The sequence below is a fragment of the Augochlora pura genome, chromosome 10 (assembly GCF_028453695.1).
Source record: "Augochlora pura isolate Apur16 chromosome 10, APUR_v2.2.1, whole genome shotgun sequence".
NCBI lineage: Eukaryota > Metazoa > Arthropoda > Insecta > Hymenoptera > Halictidae > Augochlora > Augochlora pura.
Window position 1 is genome coordinate 4,053,420 of NC_135781.1, and position 15,427 is coordinate 4,068,846.

The 15,427-nt window shown below is 45.6% G+C and overlaps 1 protein-coding gene across 2 annotated transcripts; it reads right to left on the reverse strand.

Annotated features, from left to right (window-relative positions):
* Nucleotides 1–5,742: 5,742 nt before the first annotated feature.
* On the reverse strand, nt 5,743–15,003 carry LOC144475772 (neuropeptides capa receptor-like). 2 transcript variants are annotated; one of them, XM_078192022.1, is made up of 7 exons: nt 14,534–15,003; nt 13,622–13,928; nt 9,954–10,044; nt 9,046–9,245; nt 8,713–8,964; nt 7,814–8,135; nt 5,743–7,727 (listed from the first exon to the last, which is right to left on the reverse strand). In XM_078192022.1, the coding sequence occupies exons 2-7, from the start codon at nt 13,905–13,907 to the stop codon at nt 7,484–7,486; spliced, it is 1,395 nt and encodes a 464-aa protein (XP_078048148.1). In that variant the 5' UTR covers nt 13,908–13,928; nt 14,534–15,003; the 3' UTR covers nt 5,743–7,483. The 2 variants fall into 2 exon arrangements, with proteins under 2 accessions (XP_078048148.1, XP_078048146.1); XM_078192020.1 differs by having other exon boundaries at nt 13,622–14,031.
* Between the last annotated feature and the right edge of the window lie 424 nt (nt 15,004–15,427).

Consider the following 15,427-nt stretch of genomic DNA (forward strand, 5'->3'; position numbering starts at 1 on the left):
TCGTTAGCGTCGCGGTCCTCTATCAAGGTTCCATCGCGACGAAATCGTCCGTCAATTAGAGCGAAGCTAGAGCGGCGCTGCAGCTGGGCTCTTTAACCTCCCATTGTCTTCCGAGCTGTTCGTTTGCGTCTGGAGAAGCGGATTTCCCTCGTTAACGGCACGGTTCACTGTCAAGTTTCCATCCGAACCGAACCTTTAACCAATTGGAGTGAAAGTGAAATGGTTACCACGGTTCTCCAACTTCTCGCTGTCATTAAAATTGCTCTCTCGACTCTGGTGAACGGATATCCCTCCTTACCGTCGCGAAGTTCTCTGTCGAAGTTCCATGTCTACGAAATCTTCGACCAATTGCAGGGAAGGTGAAACAGTTTTATTGCTCTTCAACTTTTCACTGAAATTGCTCTCTCAACTCTGAAATATCGTTTTCCTCCTTACCGTCGCGCCGTTCTCTGTAAAAATTCCGTCTTCGCTGCATTTTCCACCAATTGAAGTAAAGATGGCTTCCATTGTTCTCAAAGTTCCCTTTATTTTCCAAGCCGATATGGAGCGAAAGTTTCTGCAATATTCATCAATTTTGTCAATTAGTTAGCGCATGTATTTAAACATTGCGTGGATGGAAATTAAGTTCTTTTTAATCGAACGATATTATAGATGACAGGTTGTGATCGAGTTCCCTCAATTTCGGGGAAAATTAATTTTCGCTAGCTAAATTAAATCGGTACATTAGATGGGTCCATCAACCTAGGCCTCGGATAGGTATGTGCCGTTCTAATTAAGCGACGTTATAGAGGGAAGAACCGTAATCAGATTGTCTAAAGCCCAGATTAGTTGGCGTTCACCGTTCGAATCGGATCAAATTAGACCAGTTAAGGTCGAAAGATTACTTAGATCCTTCAGGCTAGTGCATCCTGGTTTTAAGTCTCATTACATTTAAAATATAATTGAAATTAATTTGCGGTAAACGAATCGAGTGGAGCCTGAATAAATTACTTTTAAATTAATTATTTTTGCAAGCAATGCGCGATAATTCATATACACGAATCATTCGCTATTTTTTCAAAAATAAATATTATAGATAATAAAATATTTGTTTTATTATTTTTTTCATGCTTCAATATATATTTCTATCTTATTATCTGTCATAAAGAAAAAGATGCGCACTGTAGGGTTAGGTTAGATACAGCAGCTTAAGCAACTCATGACGGGCCCGTAACTCAATCTTACAGCCCTCCCCGGCATCATCCAAACAACGTTAAAAACTTTCTTAGACGTAACTACCTCTATGTCGTAAACATCCAGGTAACCGTAGTCGAAACTTTGCATCTCGTACTTGACCTCCTTCGTCGCGACAATCCAACGAGAGTTTCCCCTTGATTACTCTTAAACGGAGGCTTGATTATGGGAGCCGTGGCTCGTCGATCAGCCGGCGATCACTCGGTCACGATGTTCTTCAGCCCGTTGATCCCGGACGGTTTCTCGACGCGGAACCGTACCGCGTACTCTCTGGGTCGTCGGAAAAGATACTCGGTGATCTCGCCGCGCGTGTAGAGAGCGTATTCTATCGCCTGCCTGGGCAGATGGGTCTGGTGGAACCGGCAGAGCGGATGATCCTCGTCACACTTGGAATCTGTATCCTCCGTCAGCCTCGCGTACGAGTCCAGGAGCAATATCAGCGTGCCAAGTGTGAAAACGTAGAAAAGGAACTGAAAAGTATTTTACGGTTCCGTGGGGGTTACTGGTTCGCGTTACTGGCGCCGCGTGGAATTTCAATTCCGAAAAGTTTTGATCTATTATCAACGCCGTTGGATTTCACGCGGATTAAGCTGGGCCGGGGGGACGGGGAGTGGGGGATGGGCGCGCGAGTTCGTGACGGAAACGAGCCAGCCAAGTTGATTTAATGGAACTCACCGCGTCGAATGTTTTCCGTTCCGTATCGAGTTAGTGTAACGAGAAGTTCCGCGCGGCCGCGAAACGAAACGGAGACTTTGCACAATGCGCTAATGAATACAGCCGAGTACCAGACCGCGAATATTTGGCAGGCGGCTGAATCGGAACTATTTATCTCCGTTGCGTCGCTTAAGCCGGATGACGTAAAATGGTAATTTTAAGAACCACGGAGTTTTCATGGTTGTCTCCAGTTTAAAATGTTCCGTTCTCCTTCCTGAATCATTGAGACGATCCAGCGTGAGAAACTCGCGGTTTCCTTGGATACTCCGCCGTGTATAGACTGCGGATTTTCGTGCCGATGTGTCAATTGCAAGACTGTTGAACGAAGTTTAATTTTCTTTCTTTAATAACGTTGTTAAATTAAAATTATTATACCGTCATTCTTAGCTTCAACTTTCTTCTCAACCCCCATCACTTTTTGACATAAATGCATAAAATTCGCTGTGAATTTCAAGAGAGGCGCGCATAAAGTACATTTTTAAATATATTTTTGATTAATAGGAATTGTTTTAATGTAATAATCATTTTTTAACCCTTTGTCATACTGTGACGAGTTTAATTTTAAAATTTTTAATTTCATTCTTTTTACTCTGAATAAAATTCTAACTTATTGTCATCGGTAATGAACACACGATAAATATAAATCCTCTCTCTTTTTTCTTACAAATTATTACAATCTGAAAAGTTCTAGTCGTTGCAACCGTGAAGAAAATGGTACGGCAAGGGGGTTAAGAACTAACAGAAAAGTTGTACGCCCTGCTCGAATTGAAGAGTTACAGTTTCATTTCTCTGCTCGAGGATCCGCGTGTTTTCACGTGGATCGTTTCGGCCACGAACACCTAGATCCTTTCCGTCGTCGATCTAAGACTGATCTATCTAGCGAACACATGAACGCGGACAAAAACGGAAACTTTCCCTCGAGTTTTACGCTCGACCGTATTTTACCTTCGACGTCTTCCGACCGAGCATAATAGCGTTACGTTTCTTCGTTTTTGTCCTTATTCAGTCTACGGGGAAGCTTTTAGGCGATAAGCAGTGGATTAGAAAATGTTGCGTCTGAAAATGAAACGAGGAAAAATCAATAGAACCGAGGTGGCTGCGGGGTAGATCGGGGGGGGAGGGATGAGGGAGGGGGGAAGGAGGAGGAGGAGGAGGACACCGACGAATCTGAGAACGTCAATGTTTGCGCGAGGCAAAGATATTACCCATTGCACGGCCTTCTCCCCGGTTAATTGTCGGAAAATTGTTTGAAGAGCGACGAGGAGAACGCATCGATAAATCCAGCAGAGAGTCTGGATCGCGGGGACGGTAATCAATACGGCGGAACAAATTAGGGATTCCAGAACGGGCACCAGCATTCTCGCATGTTTCGAATAGTTTTCCTAACATTCTCGGCTGTGTGATATATTGCCGGCGGTGTATTAACAATACAGGTTAATTTAGGTTACATCATGCATTCCGACGCCTCGAAACTGGGCGTCTCTCTCACACACACACTCTCTCCCTCTCTCTCTCTCTCTCCCTCTGTTCCTCTCGTCCGTGTTCGTTTGTTCGATGCAAAAATTACCGCCGCTTCGTGCCCGTAGAAAACGATCAAATGAACATCTTCACGAAGCACACACGCGTCCCAGTTTTGCGAAGCGTTTAATAAGAGAAACAGAAATTTCTCGCGGCTTTTTAAATCGCTGACTCGGTTAAAATGTAAATTCGTACAAAAACGAGCGGAACAGGACCCGAACTACGCGAGTTTCCCGTTCATTATGAACGGTACACGGACGGCGCCCCATTTTTCAGTAATTTATTTTCCGGCCGCATTAATTCGTCAGAAACGGAATAACGTCGGCCGCGGGACGGATTTGTTATTAGTCGACGCAAATGAGAAAGCCCCCGGCGAGCGAACCGGGGGAACGTGCGGCCCAATCGAAATTCTTGATCCGTCAATATCCGAACCGATTTTGCCCCGTGGATCGATAGAGTGCCGGACGGATCCGACAGGGACGAAGTTTCGTCATTAACTGCTACCGGGAACTTAGGCGAACAGGATAAACGAATTACGCTGGACAGCAGTCGAAAACGCGGACCGTATAATCCTTTATCGGGGCCGTGAAATCTGGCGACTTTAAAGCGACGATGCATCTCTGTAATGTCCGTCAATGTTGTTGTCTTCTTGTCGTTTGAAGTAGCCATATCTGTATTGTCCACTTTCATTTGAAAGATAATTTTTATTTTCTTTAATTCGCTGCAATTTGATTAATTCAGTTTCCATTCGATATTTTTTTATTACATTATTTTCGATATATTTTATTTTTTTTATTTCGATCGTACATTGTTCCATAATTCGATTTTTCGGCACAAATGACATCGCGGGCGACACGAAATAAAATCTTAATAATCAGAAGATTATTATTTTCAAAATAGAAAATATGGAGTACAGCTTGCACTAGGGATGCAAGGAAAACCTCGATGTTTTAGTATTTATTAACAGGTTCGCGGACAATTAAAAAATATTGTAGGGTTGCCGGCAATCCCACAGGATTGTTCTAAAGTTTCACTTCCTACAACAAAAACATTTTTATGGTATCGGAATTTATAAAGGAAGAAAATAAGAAACCACTTACTTCGACTAATTTCGTGGTTCCGGTGTCGAGAATTGAATCAGGACCAAGAGCAGCTAATAATCTAATTAGCATCCACTTTGTTCTCGCAGTAACAAACTTAATAAACGCGTTGAAAGCTGCAGTCTAATTTGCGTGAATCCGGGTCGTAAAAATGGTCGGAGAGCGGTGTGTATCCGATTTCCTTGATACACGAGGCCGACAGATTTCGTGGCTCCAATGTCAAAGATTGCACGCCGCCGCCGCTGCCCCCCCCCCCCCCCCCCCCCCCCCTCTCCCCGCAACAAAGTTCCGCCGTTGTCAAGTTGTCGACTGAGACGCCGGCAAACTTCCGGCATTGTCGGCGACCCGATTCTATCATCTTTCCCTCGAAGTAAGCTCATTAAGAAGTTCGAATCCTTCATCAATCGAAACGGAGAAACTCGACGGGAAGCAATCGCAGCGCCCGATAAAAACCGTCCCCGGGAAAAAAAAGGGGGAGGAGAAATTGGTAGTCGCGCGAGGCAATCGCGGGAAACGCGGCTCGCAGTTGCCCGCACACCAATTTAATCATCCGCGGGGCTTGTAATAATATCCCGTTGGTCGGAACACGAAATAAAACGGCCGTATGTTTTCCCGTGCTGACAGATCGATGAATTTTTCAAGGGTGCCTTGACGAACCGCGCGTGATCTCGCAAGCGACGATCCCGATCCGGAAAGAGGGAACGGGATTGACGGAGCCTTGAAATGGAAGGCCGGAAGTCGCTGCACCGGACACGGATTATCTATCCGCGAATCCGGGCCAAGAATTTCATTCCCAACGACGACGGGTTCGCGACGACGCATATTTATTCGCGATCTTATTTATTCCCGGTTCGATTCGGTGCCGATAAATATGCGATATGAAATTACGGCGACGCCTGTGTTCGTCTCCGTCGCGGCGGGTAGTTCGTTTCCCCCCCGGGATAACGGAGGCACGTGGTCGCGGCATTCCTTTAGGTCGTCGGGAATACTTAACGCTTTGTCTTGCAGCGGTGACTGCGCAGTCGATGATTAGAAACGTCGAGATATCGTTAATCGTTGCTTCGACTGTGACGACAATTTCGTTTACTGATCAACGTCGCGCGATCTAATCATTTTTTGGAGGTTTTTACTCGGCAGGAAATTTGTAAATTGTTTCATTTATACAATGTCAGTCATAAGACAGCAGGTTATTCAAACGTAGTTTAATAATTAATAAAATTCCCTTCGGAATTTCTACTGAAAAAGGAACTGTTAAAATTTTTAACATATTCGACTGATTAACAATTGTACAGCGGAGCGCGAGTCCTCTAAAAATTTTAAATAGCACGTTCCTGGAATTCAAATTTCATTGAAGTTCGTAAAAGAGCCAACATTTCTAATACCTTAAAATATACGTTAAATAGTTAATAAATAAAATAATAAACGTTCTCAAGTATTGCCAGTTATATTCCTGTCAGAAAGGTCCCCGGCTCCATAAAAAGTCCATCGAACGAGTCCTTCAGCCAGCGCAAGAAAAACTGGCAACACTGCTCGCTCGAAAAACTATATACAATCACATATTTGAGTAGCTCAAAGAAATCTTTCTCCGACCGGCGAGTGGTCAATTGCTCGCGAAACACTTGATCTCCCTCCTTACCGTCGCCAATTTCATCCCCGCCGTTTCGCGAAACATCGCCGGCGCTCTCTATCGTCCCGGCTCGCGTGACATCGCCCAGTTTCCATCGAATATAGTTCATAACGCCGCGTACCCGAAAACGGTCGACGCTGTCCGCGGAAACGGCGCGTCGCAGCTTTTTAATCTCGGACAGCGAATTCGCTGCTCTTTTTGGCGAGTCCGCGCCGGCGATGAAAGGTCGCTTGTAATCGAGCGGCGGACGCAATTTTCTTAACGCGATGCATATTGCCCCATAAAGGCTCCGCGAGATAGCAACACGCGTCGCATAACAAACCGACGAAAAATGAACAGGAGGAGCCTGCGGCGACTAATTAACTGTCGCCCCTCGTCGTCGACACTTTTATTAAACGCGCGACGCGTGGGTCGCGCGACACAATGGAAACACGTGACGCGACGGACATCGAACCGGATAAAAAGACGAGTTGAAAGCAAGACGAACGTGCGACACATCGTCAGAGAATAAATAACAATCGTTTCATTTACAATCTAGTATTTACAGCGAATTGCGGGGCTCGGTACCGGATTGAGGAGCAATTCGCAAGCGGGGTTTGGTCGAAGCGATGAGAACAGCTTTTATAAACGGTGTCTTCGAGTTACGATACGCTACGATACTTCTGAGCCTATAGAATAAAAATGTTCGTTCGCAATTGTAAATAGCAGCATTCACAAGCAGTCTCGAAAAGGTGAAAGAAAGCTATTAATGCTAAAGCTACTGAGCCGATCAAGATGGCCGACTTCAGAGATTGAATATTCCTGAATCCGAACGCACATTATAATAAAAATGACGGTAGGTCTAAATAAATATTTTGTTATCAATAACCCGTTAGTTACTTTTAGGACTCATTATACATTCAAAGAATTATCATGTTAACTTTTTGAGAACATAATCAGTCCCTATGACTGTGGAAGAATTATCATTTCTAAGTTGAAATCTTCGTTTAGCTCTTCAATGCTTAATCTTGTTTTACAGGTACTCGTTACAGAATAAAATAGAAGACATTGTTCGCAAGAGATTGAAGACCTACGAAAGACTGTTGCAGACCGAAATGACTCTACCGTTAAGAGAACTCAAGGCCTAGAGAACTCTTAGGACTATTAAACCCGCGGTGCAAGCACTGTCCTCTCATGTGTTCCCGTTGCTTCGTCCAACTCCCGGAGACCGCGATCGGTTAATTTACAACTAATATTTACAACGTTCCGATTCGGCGATACAGTTTTAAATTCTTGGAAGGATTGGCGCGGATCATAATATGCTGCTGGCGGTCGACATTGACTCGTCCGTGGTCCTCTTGGACGAGTCGCTCCTGTTGCTCGCCTGTTCCCGTACTACGGAGTGCGCTCGATCAAGAAGGGGTTTCGACGTCGAGTCTTGCTTCTTGAGCGCGTACGATTTACGGGAGGCATTATCGTTCATGCTGCCGTCTCTCGCTACGCTCTCCCGGCTCGCCGTGAATCGGAACATTTCTTTCGCCTGGCTGATGGTGTACCTGCGCAAAAATCACCCAATTATTCACCGGTCTTCCCTCGATCTTTCCGTACTTCTAAGATCGGATGGAAGGAAGCTACCCCCCACCTCACGGAGTTCTTGAAGTTCGTGCCGCGTGCTTTACCGCCGGGATTGGCTTCGCGCATCTGCGGCTCCCTGGGCCAGCTTCTTCTCAGCGATCTGCTCGGCTCGCAACAGATCGTCCTTCTGAACGCCTGACGGAACTTGATGCTCATCAAATTATAGAGAATCGGGTTCACCGTCGTGCTGAAATAGTACAGGCAACCGCCCAGGATGTACAGCCACTCGTTCAGGTCCGGATAGTAGTCGGAGTCCTGGCCGTACACGTAGAGGAGACGCTGCGCGTGGAACGGGGCCCAGCAGATGAAGAACATGATCACCACTGCACCTGCGACCACCGATCATTTCGTTAGCTCTTATTTCCCGCGGGACGGCCGGGTGTTTGTCAAGGTCGTTATTTCGTGTTGACTAGCCTTCAACAATTCATCTGCCGGCTGTTTTCTGATAGCTCTTTTATGGTCGGAGAACAATGGTTAAGATTTTGTTGACAAAGTTGTTCGGACGTAATTTTGTCCATTGAATTATTTAGATTAATAATTGAGCGGGTTCTTTTGAAATTGTTATTTCGAGGTGCTTTTACGATTAGATGCAGCTCAGGCATTGAAAAGTCTACTGAAAAGTCTATTAAAATCTACTAAGTCTGTTAGTTAAATGTCTCTTAGTTTCAAGTCTTTCTTTACCCACGTTTTCTATCGTTTCTCTAAGGTTTCTACAACTGCATAATTTATAACATACAAGTCTAAATTTAATTGTTAGAAATCACAGCGCGTCCATTAGATCCTCAGATCTTTGTATTTAATTCTGACTTTATATTTCCTATCGGTTAACGAGGATGAGTTGCAGAGGAAATAGAATCGCGAGGGTTGAGAATGGATGACAAATGGGAGCATTAAGCTGCGTTTTACTCAGCATTCTGATGACCGATCTTCGGGATTGTGCCTGCCTGGACTCGCCGTGGACCGCGCCTTGCACCACGGAGTTCAGAGCGTCCTGCGTGCTGCTCCTGATCTTCAGGCCCATCCTCGTGTAAACCAGCAGGATCACCAGCATCGGTATGGAGAAGAAAATGATGCTGCTCAGCTCGTAAAGCGGGAACTTCGGCATGTACGGTAGCAGCATCGCGCAGATCGCCGAGTCGTCCGAGTAGTTTCCCGAACCTGGCGCGAAGAATAATTTTTCTTAAAACACCTGTAAACGTACTCGGCGCGGGGAACACAAAAGGAGAATAATCGTTTCACCTGGCGGGAACTCGACCAGATTGACCTTCGTGTAAATGGGAAAAGGCGAGGCGCAGATCAGCGCAATCGTCCACGAAGCCAATATAAAACGGATCGGTCGCTTCAGGCCGCTCATGGTATACACGTGAAGCGGGTGACAAATTGCCAAGTATCTCTCCATGGAGAACGCCACTATGGTGAGCACCGACACGTACGACGACCTGCGGAATCAACTCCCCGTCGCTTCATCCATTGCAATCGCGGTGAAAGAGGACGGTCACAGACACACCGATCGAAATTATCTTCGTCGTTTCGATAGCGACACGCAAATGTAAAGACGATTCCTTCGATGGCGATCTCGAAAAGCGATGCGTCAACGTTTCGGTAGTTTGCGCGAGAAAATAGTTCGTTTTTGATGCTGCTGTTCTCCTCCATCATCTCGGACAATTTTCTATAGAGTTACAGAGACCCGACGCCCTTGAGTAGCGTTTTGAATTTTTAACCCGGTCACGCTGTCTCGCTTTCTACGGACTGGAAGCGACGCGGGGAATATTTCGAAACAATTCGCGCAAACATTTACCAAAGTGCTTCTGAAATTATCTTAGACGATAAGGGTACATGCCCCAATTGTCGTGCCCCGGATTAAAAATGTATAAGAAGAAAAGAGTGTTATATATAAATTTTTGATCACGGTCACCTATGTTAGATCCAGGAGAGTTGTTAATTTATGTATAAAACTTTTTCTGTACATTTTTAATCCGAAGGCACGGTAATTGCTACATCTACCCTACATCTACATTTCAGTCGGTGCTACCCGATTGGTCGAGGAAATTCAGCTTCGTGTAACGCGGAGAAGAACAGCAGAATGATCTCGCGAGCACCAGGCACAAGAAAGCCATCTCTAGTCGTTCCAGGATTAATTCTCTTACATCTCCGACACGTAAGCCCTGATTTTGCAGAATCCGAGTCCCAGCGCCCACGGGTACTGTTGCCAAAACAGGCTGAGCTCGTTCGGTAATCCTGAAAGTTGAACAAGCCACGATAACGGTTCGGCCGGCCGGATTATGATCGATCGACACGGGTCTTCCATTTGAACGGCGCGGCGTTTCGCGCGGGGCACAGCCGACTCTCTCTCTCTCTCTCTCTCTCTCTCTTTCTCCTTCGGTTGTTTTCAACGCCGTTATCTGTGATTTATTTCCGCGCGCGCGATTGACGTCAAGATATCCGCGGGAGGACGCGAGCGGACTCCGAAAGCGGTGCGCGCGCGCTCGCGCGCGGGAGTTTCTTCATCCCGCCGGTACACAGAGACACTCGTTTTCCCGAAAGCAGATTTACGACGGACTTGTCCTAAGCCCGCCGGATAATTAACACGCCGAGCGTGTCACCGTGTTCCGCGAAAGCTGATGAGAAATTACAGCGCGCGGCGACGCATTTTCGGCGCGGCGAAGCGCGTATACGCTCGCCCCGAAGGACGATTCCCACTGATAGAAAACGAAATTCGGCCGCGTCCCTTAAAACCCCTGCAAAGACATCGCGATCGATCGATCACGACGATTTTCTGAAGCGTAGCCGGAACGGTTCGCGCGCGGATCCGCGCGTTCGTGGAAAATTGAGGTGAAACGGAAATCGCTCGATGTTTTCAGAAACGAGGCGGAACTGCATAAATTTTATTCAACCGCGTCCGCAAAACGCATTCCTCAACGCAATTTAGTTACGAGATACGCGCACCGATTTCCCATCGACAAAGGAATTCGTACGCATAATAACTCGCGCGGTCTAATTGCATCGGATGTGGACGAAATAACGCGGGAACGTGTTTTTTTTTTACCGATGAAACGAGCGGTCGGAAAACTCGCGACAATTGCCGATGATAAAGCTTAATGGGAACCGGAAAATGGGCCATTTCGTTTGCCCGTGATCACGGAGAAGAACGAGCATCTACCCGGGCATCGTTTTATTACTGTGCGGCGATCGATTGTCGTGCTATCGGTATCGCGAATTTCTGATCAAACTCGATGCGCGGGATCGTGCCTTATCTGGCGAACTAAGCAATTTAGATCGATCCTTGGCCATAGTCGATGGCAACCGAGTCTACAATCTATGACTGAATTTCGTGCGCTAATGTTCATTTTATCTTGTGCTCGTAGCTTCTCAGTTCTATATTATAATTTTGCTCTCTATCGCGACATTTCGGTTGTACCATAATCTTATATATAAAATGATGTGTACCATAATTTTACGCATAAAATTATATGTACCATAATTTTATATATGAAATTATATATACCACAATTTTATTACAATGATAACTATAATTATAAAAAATTAAAGTATAATGAATAAATAAATAAAAAAAGTAGATAAATAAATAGCAATGCAACGAGAATAATTTATAATTAAGCTGCCGTTAAAGCTGACCCTGGCAGCGACCCTGAACGATAGTAACGCACCAAGTTCTATCTTTCCACGATAAGGAGAGATCGTCTATCGTCTGGCAATGAAAACCGCGTTCAATTTCGTAATGGATGTAGCCAAATCTGAGTCGCGTCTATATTTGATAGCCGAGAGGAAAACGACAGCGCGCTAGGTAAGATAAAGCGTTTGAAAGTGTCGTCAGATAACAATTCCGGTTTCCAGGTTTCCTAGTAAATAAAAGACGTCGGGAAAATGTCGCCGCTCGAAAACGAAATCTCGCGTCCCAATTAATTACCGTCGCTTCGATTTTATCTGATACCGCGCCTTCGCGGAGTCCGTCGATCTCGCGTCGCGTCTGTCAATAGCACTGCTCTTTGCATCTGAAACGGCGACCGAGTTGCCGGCCAATAGGAAGCAGCGTTTCCCACCGGCGATAGTTTTCCTAAGAAAAGGAAGCTATCGGTATTTATAGACGTCTATGATTATTTAGTGCCATGCTATCGAAGGTAAATCTTTGTAAATTACGTTTATCAGCAGGCAAGAATACTCTCCCACGTGGGACCCGATCTCCCTCCATGCCGCTTCAATGTTTAAGGAAAAAAACGTCAACGATTTACGTAAACGATAGCAGCGAGCGTTTGCTGCGTCGCGCGCTTTCGAACGAAAGTATTCCTTTCGACGTCACCGTGTATCAAAAAAATCCGTTTGACTCATCCGCGGCACTTCTACTCGAAGCGTCCCGCATAATTGACGCAAATACCAACGACAATCGACAAACAGCCCACCGTGCAGATAACGATCGTCAGTGTACACACCGGAGCGGGGCAAGATTAATTTAAAGCCCTTATCGTTGAAAAAGTGCCGGGAGAACGCGATTTCCAGGACACTCCTATCCGGTGGATCCTTTTTATCTATTCCATAAATACATAATTCATCTCGCACCGGTTGAAACCTCTTCCCCTTTGAATAACCATGAACCTTCCGCCTCTCTGTCTTTATCTCGCGGCCCGTTTCTTTCGCTACCGTTCTTATCGTTTCTGAAATGTACATTCCCAATGAAGAAATTTAGAGACCGCGCAATGGAATATATAATACTTAATTCGTACTTGTTTTCCGGAGCGCGCCGTGCAACACCCGGCGGAGAACGCGCGATATCTTCGGCGCGCAACAGGAAACTGATTATTCAACGCCGACGGGTTGTTCCGTGCACGCGTATTCCCGCTTTTTAATAGCTTTCATCGTTGTCGTTGTCTTTTTATCAACTGTAGAAATACCGTGGCCGGTCCCCGATTGAAACGTTCCCGTTTAACGAACCGTTCGACGAACTGTGATTTAGGGACACGAACCCGAAGCCAATTCGCTTATCGATTCCCCGCGGGTCCCGTTCAACGTGCACAAACACCCGCGCGCGCGCCGGTGCACTCGTTTTCCTCGATTAAGTGTCCGCCGGGTTTCATTACTTCCGGGTTCTCTTTTTTTTTTGCCTCGGGACTCGCTGAAAAACGCCGCGAATCGCACTCGCGCTGCCAGAAACTTCATTCACGACGAACGTTCCGGACGTCCGCCCGCCGTTCGAGGGACGAAGCTACGTTTCCAAACGAACGGGAACTCGTTCGAGAGCACCGTGCGAGTTACATTTTATTGCGAGAGAAGATACTTCGAGACGTTCCGACGAGGAAATATCTGCTTCTTGGGAGTTTTCATGGCGCTGTGGGAGCTTTGTTAAAAAGTACGCCGCAGATATTTTAGAAACTGTTACGATAAATGTTCCACACACGAGAACGAGATATTTTGTTTATTATGTTCGATGATAATGTTTCGAACGAAAATTTGAACTCTGCCATATCCGCGTGAACGTTGCCAATGAACAGCGTTCAGGATTCTTATTTCGACAAATATAAATATTTGCTGCAAACAAATTTTTATTTCTATATTTTACGTCCAAACGTTCTTTTTTGTTTAACAAACTTCTACGTTTATACGGAAACCAATCAAAATGTCACAGAACTCGTTTATAAAGGTTCACTAATTTTACATTTTGCGCTGGAATTTGAAATGGAATTTAAATTGCGTTCAGACATAAGACAAAAATAAATAAAGATCCCGAAGTGATTTTTAACGCGAACATTTTCACGGGGCGTACGATGTTAATTCGATGGCTGTTTCACGATGGTGGACTCACCGATTACGAGTAGAGTGAGGTCGGAAATGGCAAGGTTGAGCAAATAGTAGTTGGTAGGTGTCTGCATCGAGGGGTTCTTAATGATGACGGTGCACGTGGCAACGTTCCCGAAAATCCCGGTGATGAAAATTAGCACGTAAGCTATCGTTAGCGGGACCATCAACTCTATCGGCAAATACTTCGGGCCCAGCACCTTGGTCAGATACTCTACTTCGGTGACATTCTGCAGATCCCAGTCCTTCCAGAAATCGTGCAGATCGCTTGTATCCTCGTTTGACGTCTCCATAATAATGTATCCCCGTTGAGTCTACGTCAAGAGTAATTCACCCGACCGTGTTTGTAAATATCGTCGAGGAGAGCAACGGGTTCAAGGGAGTCAACGGTCTATTTTTAGAATGCGTAAACGACACCTGCGTGAAGAACCATAACAAATGAACTAAACAGTGTTTAGGCAGCCGAATCATTCGGTTTGCGCTCATCGATCAGGGTTGAAACCATCGACGCAGCGCACAAGTACTGAAGGTTTCGAATTTAGCTTGGCGGGCAACAGACGACAACAGTCTTTATGAAGTAAAAAATACCGCAAAATATTTTTGGTAAATCTGGTTGATCAGTTAGGACTAACTGATTAAAATCAGCTAATCTTTAACGATCACTGGTCAAACGTGCAGCTCAAGATCGCCTAGAATCGACTGGATCTGTCACCGGTAACAATACGAACGAAGCTATTTTATAAAATACAGGACATTTGTATGAATTTCACATTATTGACAATCACAGTTGTCCCATGGATTTCTTTGTGTCGCTGCATCGATGGTTTCAACGCAATCGATCCGAAACGATCGAATTTAGGCTACTGCAGAAGCCAACATTGAATTGACCTGCGTCGAACAAGATTGTCAATGAACGTACGTTTCTATTTGGACCGTCTATTCCATCCCGAGAACGTTCGCCAGGCTAACAAAAATGAAACGTTAGCTGAGGCAGTGCCCCCGACTTCTGGTCGCCATTCCGCCGCAAGTCCTCATCCTTCTCCCTCGCATTTAGACCACCGAAGGCATCCTTAAGTCGACGTGGAACGGCTCTTTATTCGAAGAACAAAGAGACGTGCCACCGTTTATCGAATTGATCGATGTCAATGGAACACTATAGCGTCGAAATATCACGAACTCCCAGAGATAACGATCCCGGCTTGACGGTAGCACGTGCACCCGCAACAAAAAACGCGTGATGTCGTGGCTCGCATCGAACAGAACTCCGATCCAGAAGTTTTCGTCGCAGCGCCGATCTTTCAGCGCGTAGATAGATCGTTCTAGATGCAGAAACGAAATCAAAATAAACAAGATGGTGTTGGATGAAAATTCGCGGATTCGGCGCTTTCGGTAGCTACCGAGCTGCGTGACTGAACGCAATGTTCTCGGCGATACCCTCGGGCACCTGTCGCGGCGACAACAACCTCATCCTCCTCCTGATTTCGCTGATAACAGAATCAGTCTAACGTGTTGTTCAATTGCGTTAGGATCCGCGATGCATTTGATCGTTTCGCCGACTGTGCCGCACCCTCTGAATCTCCGAACGCGTTGGAGATTGTGGAAGATCGAGGAGAAACGGAGGACGCTGTTTCCAGAACGGGAATCACACGGACAACGATTATTGTTTTCTTACAGTACACTTATCTCTTTGAAAATAACGCGCAAATAACTTAATCTATATTTGATATACAGATTGTTAGGAGTTTATTTAAGAACGCTGCTCTAATTTTGGAATTCTTACGGTTCCAAAATGTCTCTCGATTCCGCTCGCGTT

Excerpts from the sequence above, each read along its gene's own strand:
- LOC144475772 (XM_078192022.1), bottom strand. The coding sequence starts at position 13,907 with ATGGAGACGTCAAACGAGGATACAAGCGATCTGCACGATTTCTGGAAG. Across the intron at positions 9,246-9,953 it reads AGGGCTTACGTGTCGGAGAT|GTCGTCGTACGTGTCGGTGC; the intron begins GTAAGAGAATTA and ends TTGATTCCGCAG. Across the intron at positions 8,965-9,045 it reads TCTGGTCGAGTTCCCGCCAG|GTTCGGGAAACTACTCGGAC; the intron begins GTGAAACGATTA and ends TCTTCGCGCCAG.